We start from the raw sequence: 18,796 nt of genomic DNA, 5'->3' as shown, positions 1-18,796 counted from the left end.
ATTGTTAGTGAGGAAAGGTCAAGTAAGAATTTCACTGCTAATTAAATTTGGAATTCAAGGCCTTCCCACTGCAGAAACATGCATGGTGTTTCGTGAAATCCTTCTTTAGATCAAATTCACAGCAGCAGGATATTAATCCACACCGAGATTCTCTGTGATACGGTCAAAGATAATTTCAAGGTGGTGAACAGGCATTAAGTCATGAGTATTTAGCAGTTGTAACAAGTTGATACAAACTGAGTTAAATGAGTAAGCTGTTTAAGCCCGTGGTGGTATCAGGGTTTTTTCATGAACTTCTGCCAATTCACGCAAAACAGCGATGTGCACATATAGTGAGTACATCACAGCATTTCCAAAAGCAGGGGGAAAATACATACACTACAATATTCTCCTACTGAGTAACTTTAACATGAGATGTTAAAAGCAGCCCAATTCTGAATCTTCAGCGCTCAAAGCAGAAGTCTCTATGCTCTGAAGATAAAAGATGATTGTAAGCAGTAGGCCCTTATCTGTTGTGAGTCAGTTGCTAAAGGGAAATGTGACCACACACAAACATGACGTTGCAGGGTTACATCACACCACCAACTGTGCATACCTAATGAATACCATTCCATCAGGAAAGCTGGGAAGAGTCCCTTCCTATTCTGACTGCTTGACATTTTGATCCTCAGTATACAGGCATATGAACACTGTCACAGTTCACGGAAACACTGGTTTCAAAATTACATTATTTCCTTCTATAATTTATACTATTCCATGTAAGTTCTTTAATAAAAATCATATGATCATATGACCTGATGTTTTATAAGGTATGTTCTACTATTTGACTAATCAATGAAAAGTGATTCCTGAAGTGGCTAGTGTACTGTAGGAATGACAATATGTGTCCCGTAAACCAGTAAACTATTAGTTAGCCAGTAGTATAAATGTGACACTCATTATTTGATTCACAATGTAAGAGTTTCTAGAATCTTGAATTATTTTCAAGTAAAATAATTATAGTTTAAATTAATCATAATTAACGACTTCAAAAGGGACATCTGTGACCTTCTAACACAATAAACTGCGTAAGGTACACTACATAGACAGTAAGACTTCATGAGATGTTCGTTCCAGGTTCAAGATACAGTTAATTTTAAAACTTACTTGAAGACAGAATCCCATCGATAAATTCCTGCCTTGTTATCTTTCCATCTTGATCTTTATCAATCCTCCTAAAGAAGTCCATCACACGAGACTTCTTATGGTTCATCCATCGCATGTATTTTTTCCTCCAAATATCAAAATCGAAGTTGGCAAATTCTCTCAGCTTAATAAAAAAGAGAAAGAACTTTTTTTAGTTAAAATCAATCAAGCTAGAAAATCAATGAGAGATATACCATCTGCGTTCTTTTGAACAACTGGGTCTTTGAGGACCTATATAAAAGATTTTAAACATCTTAACGCACCTCAGATCTAAAATGAGAATGACAGTTTTTAAAGCACATTAAAGAACATGTATCACAGGGTTTTTAGTTAGCTGTATCATACAATACAACAAATATGGAAGATGTTTACAGCATTCACAGTATTGACAATTTAAGCTAGGGTAAATGAAATTATGCAAAAAGTATATATGATCTGTAGAGTCCTTTTCTGACCTCTTCAAGTCTGTCCAAAGCGTCATTAAGCTTTCTTCTTCTTTCCAAGGCCAGAAGCCAGACTTGCTGCCATTTGCTGACTAAAAGGTTTACTCGTGGATTCTTGGTTTCAATTTGCGCCTGGGCTGCTGACGGATATATGCCTGGTGTCGGGGAACGCTTTCCTGTTAAAACATGATAAACGTGTAAGTCTCACCCAGTTCAAACACAAAAAACATTCACATGAAGGGTACTTGACCTTCTAAAACTACTCCTTCCTGTCCCAAATCATGAGCCCATACCCTGATATGATTCCATTTAATGGAATTATTTCTTTTTCCCCTACCATTGCTGGGGAGGGACCACATGGTGGTTGAACATCTTCTGTCTAGCCAGAAGTAGCTAGTGGTGGCTGCACTTCTGAAGCTGCACAGGTTAAACAAAATCTTTGCAAATATCTCTGAGTTGCAAAGTAAACAATCTGATTTTAGAAGCAGGTTCCACATATTGGTAAGTATAAAACACAATAGGTAAGTACATCTAAAAATACAAAAAGCAATTTCCTTACTTGATGATTCACTTTCTATTCAACTTCACTGAACACACGGTCTAATTGGATCCATATAATTTCATAGACAGTAATAGCAAAATTTGGTCTCTACATCTTTATGTAAAAGAAGTTGTTTGCACTTTCAGATCACGGTAGATTTGCAAAGACTCACCACGTGCACACTCTTGGAAGTTTAATAGAACATGAAAGGCTGCACACTTTAAAAATCAGTGTTCAAGAATTACAGGACAAAATTTAAAAATACAAGTCTGCTATGAGAAATTTCCTCACATTGAAAAATGAGAGACCAAAATGAGCCAAGAGAATTTCACCCTGTTTCACTAGAAGTTAATCAAACCTATTACATTATTAGTAATGTTATCTTTATAGATAGAGCAATGGTGTGTGTGACCTGCCTCAAAACACTTCATTACTTACTTCCTGCTCTCCCCTTATCAAGGACAGGAATATGAGATTGTACTGGAGTGGGTTCAAGTGCCTTTCTTTTATAGGTCTTTGTAACTTTATCCACATCAGGTTGTTTTCTGGTCATTTCCTCCATGAACGCCTGCAATCAGATAGAGGTGGTTTTAATTAACAATACACAAAAGTGACCACAGGAATGAAAAACATATAGAATAGCAAAACACCAAAGTCACAAGAATGGCACAGAAAGATTCTTATAATGCCAGCCTCACAAAAAAGAGGTTTTGTAGGTAAGAAAAATCGTCAGTACGAGCTTTCAAGACCACTGTGGCCTGGCTGTTAAAGTCTAAAAATCAGTTTGTCAAACTCCTTTATTAACTGTGTATGGTGAAGTGATGTACAACAGAATTTTGACTCCGAGTACTCAAGTGTTCCTTGCTGTCCAGACTGCAGTTCACAGCAGTGAGACAGCTCTGCTGTGTAAGCTGGGGTAAGCCTATGAGCATTCACCACATGTGCAGCTCCCTCTGGCACTTCATAAACATATTCTTGAAATTCAACCAGTAAAGCCACACTGCAACACTAGTTCTAAGGCAGCAGCACTACCATACAGTTCATGTGGGTCTTTTTTATTACTATTATTATCCTTGTTCCTATGGGAAGTTGTAGGTTTGCTTTTAGAACAATGTGGCACTGTATTTCTGTTTGGTTGGGTTTTTTACCTCTGTGTTGAATAAACTACAAGCACATCATACACATACAAAGCACACAACCGAGTACCTGAAAAGGGATTCGATTATTAGGAGAGAAAATAGCTAAGAAGATTCACACTTGATTATGAAGCCTAGCTGAGACATGAGCACCACTTGTGGAACATGTAGGATGCACGCCACTTAACGTGCCTTACCTGATGTTCGGCTATAAGCGCTTTAACTTCCTCAATCTCCTGAGGGATAACCTCTTTATCTTTTTCAGTAAGTGTAGTCTCTGCCCACTGCAACCAGGACAGCAAGGCTTCCAGCAATTCCTGGTTAGCAATAAGTCCAGCCAGAGCTCCTGCCAGTCTCTGCTGATGTTGTTTAGCCCACGCTAAGACCTTGATAAAAGAACCAATGCATGAGTATGTGCACATCTGAAATTCTTTAAAACGTATTTAAAATGGCTCTGCTAACTGTAAACCTAGATTGATGTTTGATTATCAAAGGTGCTAGATGTAGTGACTGATCACTAAAGGTGCTAGGTAACTAGAATTCTCAGTCCAATATCACATTTTTTTCCACAGATATTCAGTATTAGGTGCTGTTAAATGCAGTAAACAGCACATTCAGACAACATACGAAGAACTTTATCAAATAACATGCTGAAGTTAGTGAATCATGCAGGATTTGGTGCCCGTCTTCCTTCTCCTGAAGCCATACTTCGCTAACACCAGTATTCTGTGTTTCTTTAAACTTAATATACACAGAAAATACCACCTTAGCAGCTGAGACTGTGGTACACTCACTGAGACCTACTTGTAGCCACTTAAATAATTTGGAAATCTTCTAGATTAGGAATATGTTGGACTGAAATCCTCCCTAATGCAATCAGAAAATGCTCCAAGTTTGCCCTGTATTTTCCTTCCTCTGTAACTTTTAAGCTTCTCTGTAGAAACTAACAGCTTTCTTCACATAGGAAGTGTCAGGCAATATTTCCTTTAATACACACAAACAAAGAAGCTCGACCATCTGCTTTAGTTCTTAAAGCCTTGTAAGTTTTAAAATAAAACCTAGGGAAGCACGGTATTCACATCCATCACTGCGGGTGTTTTAAATGTTTAGTTCTCAACAGCTGGATCATTTCCTCTCAGTGTAACTACCATGTTAGCTGTCAGCTATGTTCCAGTCAAAGGTGGACTGTTGCAATGAAGACGGCTTGACATATACTGACCTCTTCAAACCTGGCTCTGATGATTGTTATCCAGTGCTTAATGGTGGTGATGGAGTCCGGGTGGCAGATCGCTAGGATAGCTTCTCCCATACTGGTTGCTTTATTCAGTTCTGCCTTTTTCTCTTCCAGTTTCTTCATAAATTCCTAAACCAGAGGTAAAAATTTCAATTAGATGTTGATAAAATTTGCAAGAGAATCTGAGTGCTTAGTCTGGAAGGTCACGAGCCTCTCAATTGCTCAAACAGGTTCAACTTGCAAGTTTAATTTGTCTGAGAAAAGTTAAAAATGTTTAAAAAGCCTATTCCACATGAAGTACTAAATGAAGCTCTAAAATCTTTACCCCAGCTTGCCACGCCTTACGAACCCACCATACTGTAAATACTTGAAAGACACGTGCCCTTATTAAAAAAAGAAGGAAAATCACAGCATTTTAGAACTGCCATAAATCAATTATATGATGGTTAGAATCATTATTGGCAACACTTCAGATAACTTGGTTTGTCTGTCAGTTACAGTAATTCTTCATAACAAACTCTCAAGTGCCTAGCAGAGGCTGGAAATGTCCAACTATAATTACATGTTCAGACAAGATGATAGAAAATGTCAGGAGCAGCTATACTAAACTAACACAAATGTGAAAACTCAGCAGCTGAGGGGGAGAGACATAGGAAGAACAGGGACAGCGACTGCTAATCAACCAGCTGTTTTCAGAGGCGCTGCCATGTGGGAAAAATCTTCTAAACGCAAAAGGATGTTTACAGCTTTAGACATCCAAGTTCACAGCCGTTGATGTTCCTAGGGAGTCCAGCAGAGGAAAGGGTGGCAGGACCAGAACGGGGTGCGGGGAGGGGGGGGGGGAAACAACAAAAAACAGAAGGACTTTTCACATCCTTTCTATTGTTTGCATTTCTTTTGCTTTAAATTATCATTACTACAATAATTTACTGTTCTGCCTATTTCGTTATATCTAAATGTTGTGTAAATCTGTGTGTCTCTGTGAGCACTGCTAAGTGGAACTGCCAACATCTCTCAGAGCCTAGCGGAATTTCTTGTTATGCTTTAACATCTTTAACTGGGCTATAAAATGGAATCATGCCTCTGAAAGTTTAACTCTTCCTCTCTCCATCTATGAAGGGCTATTTTTGATTCCAGAAATTAAGTATCAGCCAAGTCAGATGCTAGAAAAATTCATAATTACCTAAACATTGTAAAAACAGATTCTACAACAACCCATAATGACATTATCCTGTGCCTTTGCAAAGTAAATATGAAGCTATTATGAAATAAAAGCGTTAAAGATATAACATCTTCTACCTTTTCTAAAAGCCTGGAGTAGGCAGGTCTATATATATAAAGAGATTCATTACTAACTGTTTTTGACTTAAGCTTAAATTAATGTTTAAGACAAAATCATAATAGCATTCCTCTCAAAAATGCATGAGTTCTTACAATATTCCAGTTCAAAACGGTTTTCGAAAAGTTGAGGTGGGTTGCAGTGAGAGATCACTAAAATAAACCAGGGCCAGGAGGAAAACAGGCAACAACGACAACAACATTGTTTTCCTTCACAGCTGTAACAGAATAGCTCAAAATCTACATGAGTGACACACTACATAGAGTGTATTAAGCTTTCCCTCAGTAAAGGGCAATAATTGTATTAAACTCTGTGGCAGTCCAGTGATAGAGACACATTTACAAAAGAGGAGATGGGATGCTTCTCGTTAACTAATGCAGTGCATTAACCTACTATACCTCTTAGTCCCTAGAGAGGATGGCGAGTGACCTATCTGCCTGAGACAGCAGAATTTATTAAATCATGTGCAGTATTCAAGAAAAGAAAATCAGTAATGGGCATAAAGATGGACCATTTGGATAAAATACTGTCCTGAAGAAACCTTTCAACATGTAGCTGCATACAAATGCATTAAAAATATTTTTACAAGAATCAGCGATAAAAGGAAGATACATTTCATATTGATGTAAATAATGTCAGTAATATTTTTATATTAATATCACAGCATTATAATATAGACATGGTGTTTAAAACTAATATCACGTATTACATTTTCCCTTATTTTCTTTTTATTTCTTCCTGAATGCTAATGTTCTAAGCTTAAAGAGGAGAGATCACTCACTGAAGGAGGATTTTGCTATATGTGCTTACTGAGTGGTAAAGCAGCAGTGCCACAATCTTTCTCAGCCTGACAATTTCTGTATTTCTATTATTTGGCCTTTAAGAAGAAAATGTGGTTGGGAGAACATCTTCCAAAGCCTACTAAACAGATTTAAGTACAGTATGGCCACATCTGATGCTGAGGTTGGTTGTCTTGTGCTAGCGATTATCTTCCCCAGCTGGACAGGGTTTCTCAGAGACAAACTTTGCTTTGGTTTGAAGCTCCAAGTTATGCTTAAGCTTTGACAGCACAATTTGGAGCTTTTGTACACACATATTTTGTTAATCAACCTACACTGCAGACGGAGAAATTTAAGATGTTTTTTCCTGATGATTTCAGTGGACCTAAGATTTCATTCAGACAGTTCTTTCCTCTGTATTCAGAAGATCAAAAAATTAAAGGGAACTGATGAAGCACATGTGGAGGAAAGGCATCTAAAAGACAAAATTCATTGCACCAGAGACAGCAGGTTGCTACTGCCGACATTAGTCAGCATATGCTGATGCAGTCATACATTTGCCAGCTAAAGAACAGCACCCAGTTTCCAGGGCCCTAAATTAAATCTGAAAACTTCTTCAAAACATTGTAGTCCCAGTACCTTGAAAACTCCTTAGTTAAGAACCATTAGATAGTCATACCCTACATGTACTCCCCTGTGTAATAATATATTCCCAAACTCAGTTTAAACAAGATGCTTTTCCACTTTCCATTTCATAAGTTTTGTTGTAACTTTCTTCAGAGGGCACTGCTTTCTTGGTACTATTACTACTGCACTTACAAGAAATGTTATGTGTGGGCTTAACTGTGCATGTTTGTAGCCTCCTGTTTGGAGAGCGAAAATATGACCTCTGTGCTCCTTGCTTTGCCATTTTCCCATCTCATTACTGCAAAGATAGTTCAATGGCATATAATCTAGTATCTGCAGTACCTATGGCCCTGCAATATTTCAGTACCTAATGCACGTGAAGTATGACAGCATGCTGTTTCATCATGACAGATGGTTAATGGATGATAACATTATTCTGCTGACATTTACAAATGACCTTGAAAGAAAAGTATATGCTGTTTTGCTCAGTGGTGCTAAGACGACAGATCTACTTTTGCTACTGTAGCAGCTTGTGCTGTAATTGTCAGGCAGTATATACTCCACAGAGGGGGGCTGCATCCGTCTCGCAACGTTTACAGCAACTTTCTCAAGGCCCATTATTTTCTTTGTAAGCCAAGATGACTCAAACAACAGCCCAACACACAAGCTATAGCTTCTCTATAGAAACAGTTGCAAAAACAAACACTGGATGCTGGCTATTACTATATGGGATAGACTTTGCTTCATTTCCTTTATTCTACCCTCTACCAGACCTACTGGAATGAACCCTCTTCATTTTCTTGCTTACCCTGTGCTGGTCTATCAGTGTACGCAAGGCCTCTTCGTCATCTGGAAGGACTCCGTGGAAACGAAGAGCCTGCTCCGCCTCTGCCAGCCACTCCAAAAGGACATGGACAACAGAGTGGAATTCTTCTGCCTGTTAAAATATAAGAAGTAGTCACGGTCGCTCGTGAGGGGATCTGACAGACACACTGCAGCTTACACAAGGAGACTGAGCCCACATTTGGAGTCATTAATCATGCAGCAGTACTAGCACATTAACTTTCCATTAAAAAGTCAATGATATACAATACTACATTTTCATAACTGTAAAACTATCTCATGCTTCCCAAAAAATTACAGGAAGCCTAAAAGGCTGTTCATGCTTTTAGCCATCTGATTTATAGTGTATTTGCAGCTCAGTTGAGACTGTCATGCCTTTACGCTGACGAATTACACAGGAGGTGCTTTCATGGACCAGCTGGAGAGATGAGAACTGTATTTTCTGCATAGCTTAAATCACCAGCTAAGCAAAATAAGCCCGTTGGCAGCTGATTCTTTTATGCCTCGAGAAAACAAGAAGGTTCCACCTTTGGGCATAGCCATATTCAGACACAATTAGTGTTTGAGGTAGCTCAGGACTGTGCCTGTTGAGAGACCGGAGAGCTGGGCAAACACAGTACCCTGGGAAAAGCAGGGTAGGAATTTTTCTACACAGTGGAGACATCGCTATTGCAGGAGCCGCGTCCTAGCATCAGCCCACGCTGGTATATCTTCACAGAGGGGTATATCCATAGTATCTCAGGTTTGGAAACAATACACATGGACCTATCTGGGATCGGTACCAGCCAATACTCACATACACAGACTGTTCTAGCTCCAGAGCGTACTCAGCACCACTCCATTTTTTCTGCAATGTATTTCACTGTGCACTGTAACTGTGCCAATGTAAACAAGTTTTCTGTACACTAATTTACTTCTTTCCAATAAGGCACAAAGGGCATAAATATGATTGCAATCTCCAGCTTCCTGTGAAGCAGGCATAGTTCTTAATCACCCTCTATGCTTGACTGTAACTTCAGTGACTTCCTTAGATGGTAAGGTCTTTGAAACATTTGCTTTGTATTTGTGGTATAGACTAATAATAGCAGCAAAAAAAAATGCTAAGAGGCATTATTTATGTGCTGTGGTAAAGGGATGAAGGCAAGGTAAGCAATGCACGAACAAGAAAACTAGTATTTTCAAATTAAACTAAATCGAACAACATTAAGTGAAAAAGAAATTAAATTTTTGGCAACTGGGCTTCAACATATCTTCACTGAGTCTGATCAAGTACATGTAGCACCACGAGTATTCCCCTACCTGCCGAAGAGCCTGTTCCAGTCGTGTTTGCTTGGATACTGACAGGGCACAAACTGTCTCCCACCGAGTGCTAAGCTCCTGCATTTGGACTTTGACCCAGGAAGAGTCGTCACGACTGCCTTCTATCAGCTCCCTTGCAGAGCGCTTCAGAGCCTGGACACTGCTTGTTCTTTTTCCCAGCTCCTTTTGGAAAACCTAGACATCACCAAATATATTTGAATTGAAACATTTAATTCATGAAGGCATGATTATGTAAAGAATAACAAAAAACTCCTGGCTACAAGAAGAAATCAAAATACGGATTTAGTTCAATCAACAGTAACTCCATCTAAGTGATGCAAAACACAAAAGTTCTGCTTATGATTCTGTATGAAGATATTCACACTCTACCCTATCCTAATAAAACCAGAATATGGTAGGAAGATATCAGGCAGATCCTGAGAACCCACCCTGATGCAATGCACGGAAAATCTCGCCTCCTTACCACGCTGGCTTTACACTCTTTATCAAAGCAACTGATCTGACACACTGATTAACGCACAAGATTGCCGTGGCAGGAAAAGATCATATAAAATGTTAACAATCAAGGAGAAGATTTAAAATCATAAATACAGAAATAAAACCCCATCTGGGGGTCCAACTGTAAGGCTGTAGATCTTGTCACAAATTCATATATTTATATGACAGCACGGTCACATTTGCAGATAGAACAAGTTCCAGTTACATAAAGGAAATTCTTAAAAGAAGATATGGCAATTGTGCCACTGACTATGACTTAGTTGTGATACACAATGGGACTTCAGCAGCAATTCCAGCATATTTCAGGCTAATTTTTATAGACAATCCATGTTTCCAAATACTTTTTTTTTCCATGAGCAACAAAATCTCCTCCTTACTGAATAGTGTTTGGATACTGGAAGTCACTGGTAGATGAACAGAGGGACCTTCACCTCATAATCCTCGCAGGCATCAGACTGTGCGTAGTCTTTGCAATACCGGTAACTTCAACAGCTGTTTCTTCCGACATAATGAACTGCAAAACTGGGATTCAGAGGCACACTCCTACATCTCCTACTTGCTCCCATGTCCAAAACCACTTCAGTAACAAAATACTGCAGCTTGCCAATGTAGGCTTCCTGGGCCATAATCTAGTTAATTACTCCTGTGCACAACTGAAGCATTGCAACTACTTTTCTTGATGAATATACAGCAGTCCCGTGGGTTTGAAAGGCTGCTGCAGTCATGACAAGTGCACTGGACATTTGGTTACAGATGTACTAAATAAAAAGCTCTGTCTCCCCAAACATTTCCAGTAACATAATTTTTGCCACCTCTTGCCCACATATGCACATATTCGGAAATGCACACTTCTGATTTTTGCTATGATATTCATAAATACACATGATAGCAGCATTAAATGGAATATTTCAGCGCTAACTGGTGTCAATGAGTCACCAACAGGTGTTTTCTCCCATGTATGTTTTACAGCATTGTCCATTGTTAATGACAGTCTAGTAAATAAAAAAGACTATTTTTGGAATTACCTTATGATTGTCGATCAGATTCATCACTAAATCAATGTCTCCATGTACTGGCTGATCTTCCGCTAGCTGTGGTTCAATTTTGTATAACCAGTCAATGAGAGCTTGCAGGGCGTCAGTAAATTGCCCTGAAAATAACAGGGCTTCCTCCAGTTTATTTTGTCTGGGAGGGGGGAAATGAACACACACACACACACAAAAATAATCATTCCAACATTTTAAGAAAACATTTTCAGCATAAAATGTTAACAACTAAGAGCTTTAAAGCAGTGTTTCGCTTTCTGAAAAGTGGGACCATCCTCCCCTCCCAGTCTTCTTCCACACCATCAGGAAAAGTGTGCATTTCTAGTATTTTACTGCTTTGGTGCTCCTAATTACCAAACAAGCTAGCCACTCACTCTGGTTTTATTTTTACACAACAGAAGCCAAGACGGAAGCCAAAAGAATTCTTCTAAGCCTTTTTCTTATCTGCTGAATAGTCCAATTGGTTTTCATTTACCTTTCCACAGATTTTCCACAAATTGTATCCCACTTATCCCTTAGTTCACTCAGCATATCATCGAGTTTCAAATTGTCATCAGCCAAGGTGGTTTTCTCTTTCAAGGAGCGTCCAGTCCTATTTGTGGTATCATACACAGAATGTTTGGCACCAAGAGATTTCTGGAATTCCTATATATATGGAAGAAAAATAAAACGCCCATATAGCATTAGCTGCTTACAGATAACTGATCTGTGACATATGCAAAATTTCTAGCCTGCTAGTATAACAGTGCACCTGAAATTATATGGGGCTTGACACTGGAAGAGTCCCTGCCTTTTGTCCCTCTCTGGGGATGTAGCTCTGTGCCTACTGGAACAACTGCTCAAAAATCCTCCTTCAATGAGAGCAATGATTCCTGTCCTACCACAATATTCCTAAATTTCACTAAGAAGCTGCCTGGTAGTCAGAAGAATGTGAAAGAACTGCTACTTTGGGAGCCATGAACTGAGCAGTCTTCACACTGCATTTTCACATACCAAGATTTCAAGCCAGTGTAGAGCTACTAAGGTCCATTCTGTTTCAGCTCAGCATGGTCAAGCTGGGAAACCTCCAACCACAAGCATTTAACCCTCCTAAGATCGAAGCACACTTTGGGAAGAATCGTATGCCAAAAGCGTACATATCCAGGTATGAGACGCAGCCAGGTGACAACTCAGTAACTCAGTTTGGGCTGGAAGTCATGACCACAAGCAGGTTTCTGTGATCCAGGGACTTTGGAAGATGACAGTGACGCAGCAGTTGCAGCTGCCTGCCAGCTCTGACAGCTCCTTCTACACAGAGCCTCTGGAACCTTTTCAAAGGCACAGAGGAACACACAGAAACATAGCTCATCTAATACTGCAGAGGAGTTAACTGACTGTCAGAGTAAATAATTAAATAAAGGAACACTGCCAAAAGACAAAACCAGCCCAACGCAAGCAGCTTTTAAATGGCAGCAATGCTTAAAGTGTTTTATTTCACACCTTCATGAACTGCAAGCAGGAAAGCAGTTAAAAAAAAAAAAAATCACAAATTTGCTTTAGGAAACTCATCTATACAGAATCAAATAAAGAGGCATGTAAGGATTGCAAGGATTCCTCACGGTCACTGCCAGCACCTGTGTGCCTACTCATCGACTGGCAAGCTGCTCCCAGCTGGCCTGCACCAACCTGTGCCATGGTAGCTCACAACTCTTCCACCGATTTCCCATATGTCCACATGGTCATCTGCTCTTTTGAGATGTGAACGTGTGTCAGGGAAAGCTCAGGTGGAATGGAGGTGTCTTTAAGAAGTGGTAGGCATTGGGTTATGCCACGTGGACAGTATGACAACTTTACCTAGGGTGATTCAAGGTTCCTTTTTTAAAACTTGCTTGGCATTTTGCACTGTACTGTCGTTACTTTGGGATTATTTCAGGATCCAGAGGGAACTAAGGATCAAAATTCATCAGGGGAAAAAAAAAAAAAAAGACAGCATTTGTTTTGTAATTCAGTATATCCTTACTGTCCTTTTATTTTCCGCATTAGAACTACAATAATTTTCAAAATAATCATTTTTTTATAAAAGTTCCTTCAATAAAAACAGTATTTCTGTTCTCCTTTTATTTGATTTGGTTTATTAACTACCTAACACTACATGCAGTGTTACTTGATTCGCACAAGGGAACACAATGAAATTGCTGCCAGAGAAGGATCACACAGGAAAAACAGATTCAAAGGTGAACAAAGGGTTGCAGTTAATTCACTCTATGAGAGACTACACTTACTACAGTGTATCTACTTTAATTTGCTTTCACAGAGGTGTAACTGAGAGTAATTTCGGTTTAAGCTGCCAAGAGCAGACAGGTAAGATGAACGAAAACTCAGTAATTATCTACCTTTCTTCCAAGAAAGATGGGAACACACAGATAAAATTAGCCAGGTTCTTATAAATGTACTCTAAGGAACATTCAGCATTAGCACAGGAATGGACTGGGTGACCTAGTAAGGGTTTTTCCATTCCTGACTTCTAAAAAGGAGAAAAAATTGCTGATAAACAGACCGTGAATAACCCCCAAAAGTCCCTGGCAACATACTAGATACAAGTGCGAGAGAAAACATATTATCTTGGATTTTCTCTTTCAGGGACTTTTTACTTTTTTTTTTTTTTTTTGGCAGTAACAACTGGCAAAGAGCGAGTCCAAATTATTGCTTACAGCACACACACGCCTCACATTCAGTTCAGATAGCAAAATCGTTAACTAAATGGAGCAAGGAAACCTTCAAGGCTGGACAGAAAAGATGAAGACAGACACGGGGGTATATGTGGGAGTGGAAGGAAAAGACTCAAAATACAAGGAAGGACATCGCAGTGTTGGGAGGTTTGACAGCTCATTAAAAAACAATTGAGTTGATTTCTTGGGGGGGTTGTTTGAAGTTTAAAGTCACAAAGTTCACAGAACTCCCTCTCTCACACACATTCATCTTCTTCCTCCAAACCGCCAGTTTCAATCCTAATTTCCCTGTGCCACATTCTATCCAATTCCTTCATGAGAAAGGCGATTCAAGCGACTCCAGTAGCTATTCTCTACAGGCATTTTGTACAGAAAGAAGCTGGACAAAAGATATTGAGAGAGTGATGAGTCTGCCAATCCATCTGAGGAGGCTTGGGCTCATAAAATGTATTGCTGTTAAGTAAAAAGAATGAGTGGGATTATCGAGTTTAACATATCAGAAGAGGGGAGGAGAATAAAGGTAGAGAATCAAACCTCAGGACCTGAAAGAACCTCAAAGCAAAGTCACATGTTCACCAAACTTGTGAGAAGTTTGAACTTTAGATAAAGAAGGGAGGAGTGGAAGGATTAAAAAGACTGATCGAGTCAGAGAAGACAAGAAAGACTATCTTAACAGATAGATTTTTTTTTTCCTGAATTCCTATCGCTGACTTCAAATTCTGGCAACAGTAGCAATCCCAGAACAACTGAAACTGCAGAGTTAGCGTAACAGAATGTTAATGTAGGTTTTATCTAAAATTTTTAACAGCAAACATAGGTAAAACTATTTTTGCTTGACCAACAGCAAACTTTCCCACATTAAAGGAGAGTATTTCCCCGGTTGACGTACAATACTTAAACCATGATGTAAACTGAGAGATGATAAAAATATAAAGCAGACGGATGCAGTAACCAATTGTTAGTATACATGGCAAAACTTGTCGGAGGTAAAAGCAATCATCAGAAGCTACACTGAGTGGGAAAAAACTAGATATGCATACCCTTGGGGATATTGTGCAGAACGAAAAAAGTAGGAGTAAATGGAGAACAATAAAACTGACATGAAAAGCAGAAGTAAATGTATGCCAAAATGTAGAAAAATGAATACTCTCTCTCTGCTGAAACTGCTCCAAGACAAATCTTGAGACACAGTCTGTCTCTGAAGATTCTACCACTCAGCCACTTGATCCTCTGCAATTTATTATTCTAGCCTCTTTGCAAAAGTAAAAATGAAGTAAAGACTTCTTCCATCCTTCCTTTCGCTCTGTGTCTGATGGAACTACAGAGCTTTACCTTTATCATTATTAGTTTGAAAAGCCAGGTCAATCGTGGAGATTTTCACATTTTCACCTACAGTAGTTGGGTTTGAGGAAAGCTGGTTCTGGAATTTTGAATCCCATGAAGAGAAACAACCTTTACTACTAATGGTGTCATTGTGCCTTCTAGAGCATTTCATTAACATTTCCACTTGACATAAAAAGCAACTGCCAATCAAAATACAAGATTTTTTTTCAGATTTGAGGTGAACCTGTAGTATTAAAAGGAAAATCCCAACCCAAATAACTGGATGGTAAATTTGTGGTTTAAGGACTGAAAAAACCCTGTAATAAAACCTCTTCAGAGATTCCTATTCTGAGATAGTATTACTTTGGTTTTTAAAGTTTCCATGGTGCTGTATTACTATGTCTTTTCCTCTTCATAGGTAACCACCCTCCACAGGTGAGGTACTGATCCACTCAGGTACTGTCCACCTGTAACACACCACCATTTAATTTGCTGCTCATAAGCACTCCATTGTAGCAAGGCCACAAATCTACTTCCTTTGCTGATTGAACAGTACAAGGCCGATCTCACTGGGCACTTTGCATTTCATCGCTCTCTACTCACCTTATGCTGTGCAAGCTGCATCTTTATTTTGTCAGGGTCATTTGCAATTTCAAGATCTGAGTCCAAAGATTTCTCTGACTCTTCCAGCCATTCCATAAGTTTGTGCCAGGCTTCATGGAACTGCAAGAAAGTGAGATTTGCATGGATTTTAAAATTCACTGGTTCATAAAATAGTTTAAAAACATTAAACCCCAACCAATTCGCTACAGGCCAAACAAGTACTCTGCAGACTTCAGAAAGATTTGCTATGCTTTTTCTCCCTGGTCTCTCCAACAGGACTAGCCCAACCATGTGTCCACCGGACTTAGCCTCCCTTCTCCCAAGTGAATTAGCAACCTTTCAGGTACATGATCTGCAGACACAGTACGTATCTTTCAAAGACATATTGGTAACTTCTGTTGATGTGCTGGTCATTTAGATTCCTACATCTTTAGTAATGAATAGTAAAAACAGAGAGAACGGGGATTAGCTGTTGCCTTTATGGGACCACAGCAGTAAATCACTGGGGAAAACTCCCGTCTGGATGACTGCCCAAGATTTTCCCTGGGATGCTCATAAATGCTCTCATTACATCAAATGCTATCTTCACAGGCAAGGAACAGATTCTTGATCTTCCTTCCTGTCTCAACAAAAAGAGTGCTTCAGGGAAGGAAGCAGGGAAAGACTAAAGATTCAACCAGCTTTCACAAAGTGGCATTCCTTTGGGACTCAATTTTTCTAAGCTGGTCATTTCTCTCTCTGTGTCTCTTTTGAAAATTCTTCTTGCCTGGGCTGCCTGCACATGAAAGCACAAGAAACTAGTTCAGAAACCTCTCAAGGGTCCTGAACCCTGTTGTTCAGGGCTGTGGATCAGGCCTTGACACCAATATCCTTCAGCACTCCTTCCCAGCTCTGCATAGATAGTTGTCCTAAATTAGTAACTTCTTGCATTCAGCTCTCTAAATGGATACAGAGACAGAATTAATTTCATTGTAGAACTGCTGTGTGCATGAATGCACAAGAGAAACTGTTGGAAAACAAGTAACATTTGCTTGGCTCACGGGTCAATTTATTGCTCAGAGTTCTTCCTCTGTGAGCTGAGTGGTGGTAGCAGTGAGCATGGGAACGTGGTTAGGCTGTGAACATGACCAAATCTCGAATGGTCACGTTCACTTGAACAAAAAGCAGCTAGAACTTCCTATTGATGTTGGAACAGATTACATTCCTCTCACACATTTTGCATCTTACCATTTATGTTCGTCAGTGAGGGAAACATATCTAAGGAACAAAACACGAATGCTCACTGGTGAGGAAAACTGTGTAAAAAAAACTCTCCATGTTTCTGAGGAAATAAATGGAGATATCTTACCACACACAAGATACTGTCCTAGTAACTAACATGAGAGATTGAGGAAGTTAAGAGTATTAATCAGGGCACAATGTAAACCCAAGAAGAAAATACTAAGGAATACTCCCACAGATTAGTGAAAGGGGTTCACTGCATTCTTTAAAATATAAGAGGTTGATTGTGAAAACTTCTTCTCAAGGATAGATGGCACTAATATACATCTGGAAGCCATACTGTAACTTTCTTCTTTCAGACTACCCTGTATTGCAGACAGAAATCACTGCTTGGGTTGAAAATGACGCTTTCACCTCCCAAATGAAGTGCTCTATGATTGAATCACAGAAATTGCTCCACTAACTCAACAGTGTCTGTTACACTAAACCCTGACTTACTTGAAAGTGCTTTAAAGTACCATATTATTCAAGAGTCTGGATGTAATTACAGCTAAGTTCAAAGAGTTGTACAACAGCTGTTGTCCGATTACCTGTTTGGCTCTTTTCCTTGCATCATCCAAAGCTCTTCCCCTTTCAACTAAACGTTGAACTACTTTTTCCCATCGACTCTGTACACTAATCAGCAGATTCTTAATAAGGACAACATCCTGTTTCTGGCTGAAATATTTCAAATGGGTTCCAGTTTTGTCCAGCTCTATGATCTGATCTCGATGAGAATTCACTTCTGTGGCAAAAACCTTGGAAACAAAGGGAGAAAATTATTCTGAATACTACGTTGCTCAAGCACTGGGTAAACACTGAAAAAACCCAGTCTGATAAAGAATGATGTAGCAAGCAAGGCTATAAAATGCAATTCTAAAACAAATTAAATGTTTCTCCGAGTGCCAGCGTTACAGGGTTCATTTGGACATTGTTAAAGTGTTTCCACAGAGTGGGAGAAAAACATTACACATCTGTTTCTTCACATACCTTGTGTTCATCAATTTGAAACAAGACAGTGTCCAAGATAAGACTTGGCCGAGAAGCTGCAGTTAGGGTTTGCTCAGCCTGAGTAAGCCAGTTGATGAAATCTTGAAGTGAGTTGTGGAACTCCATTGCTAAATTGAGGGCTTCTTCCAGTTTGGTCTGTAAAGATAGGTCATACTTTAATAGCAGTTGATATTGTGCAGGAGCTTCAGGCAAGTAAACCACTTTAGTTCAGCATTTTGGAGTAAACCATTTTAGTTTAGCATTTAGTTTAGTATTTTAAAACATTTTTCTAACTCAAAGTTTCTGAGTTTTAAAATAACAGCCTACATTTGAGCATATTAAAGGAGATGGATATAAGAGTAACAGTAAAATTATGCATAACACGAGTGGAAAATACAGTATCAAGATAAAATTTTCCACACTAGAACACTGCATCTTCTACTACTTAATCCTAAGGGGACACATGGATTTATCAATTTCAATACAAACCCAGTAGAATCTCAGAAATCTAAGGTAGCAGTATGTTTGGAGGAACCTCAAAGAGGTCATCTAATGTACTCTCTTGCACTAAACAAAGAACAAGTCTGCCTAGACCACTTCTTTTTAACGAAGCCCAGTTGTCACTTTGGTTGCCTGAACCAAGACGAATCTTGGATATAGAATTTTTATCATGAGACAGCAGTCAAGAGTTTTTCAAACAATCGTACTGCTGGCCTAGCTGAGCACTCCAACCTTACAGTTTCCTGTAAGAAGGTGCTCATATTGACTATTAATTAGTTTGACATTCCCGCATTATATATTTACCTTAAGAGACATCACCATTCTTACTTTAAAATATAACTAAGTTTTGAGTTAAATATTTGTGCTTTATACATATCAGTGCTGTACAGACAGTTCCTCTGTTTGTAATTATTGATATTC

The 18,796-nt window shown here is 39.1% G+C and overlaps 1 protein-coding gene across 19 annotated transcripts in view; it reads right to left on the bottom strand.

The window, feature by feature from the left end:
• Positions 1-18,796, bottom strand: part of DST (dystonin) — a 310,440-nt gene that overhangs the window by 14,339 nt on the left and 277,305 nt on the right. For all 19 annotated transcript variants that reach the window (XM_075414626.1, XM_075414627.1, XM_075414628.1 and 16 more), the window contains 12 exons: positions 17,876-18,031; positions 17,437-17,643; positions 15,626-15,745; positions 11,467-11,636; positions 10,971-11,130; positions 9,427-9,621; positions 8,093-8,221; positions 4,525-4,668; positions 3,503-3,691; positions 2,608-2,737; positions 1,641-1,804; positions 1,147-1,309 (listed from right to left, as the gene is read on the bottom strand). In XM_075414626.1, coding sequence (XP_075270741.1) covers positions 1,147-1,309; positions 1,641-1,804; positions 2,608-2,737; positions 3,503-3,691; positions 4,525-4,668; positions 8,093-8,221; positions 9,427-9,621; positions 10,971-11,130; positions 11,467-11,636; positions 15,626-15,745; positions 17,437-17,643; positions 17,876-18,031 — 1,927 coding nt within the window. The remainder of the gene's footprint in view (positions 1-1,146; positions 1,310-1,640; positions 1,805-2,607; positions 2,738-3,502; positions 3,692-4,524; positions 4,669-8,092; positions 8,222-9,426; positions 9,622-10,970; positions 11,131-11,466; positions 11,637-15,625; positions 15,746-17,436; positions 17,644-17,875; positions 18,032-18,796) is intronic.

This window comes from Opisthocomus hoazin, chromosome 2 (genome assembly GCF_030867145.1).
Source record: "Opisthocomus hoazin isolate bOpiHoa1 chromosome 2, bOpiHoa1.hap1, whole genome shotgun sequence".
Lineage (NCBI taxonomy): Eukaryota > Metazoa > Chordata > Aves > Opisthocomiformes > Opisthocomidae > Opisthocomus > Opisthocomus hoazin.
This window is presented reverse-complemented; position numbering and strand designations above follow the sequence as displayed.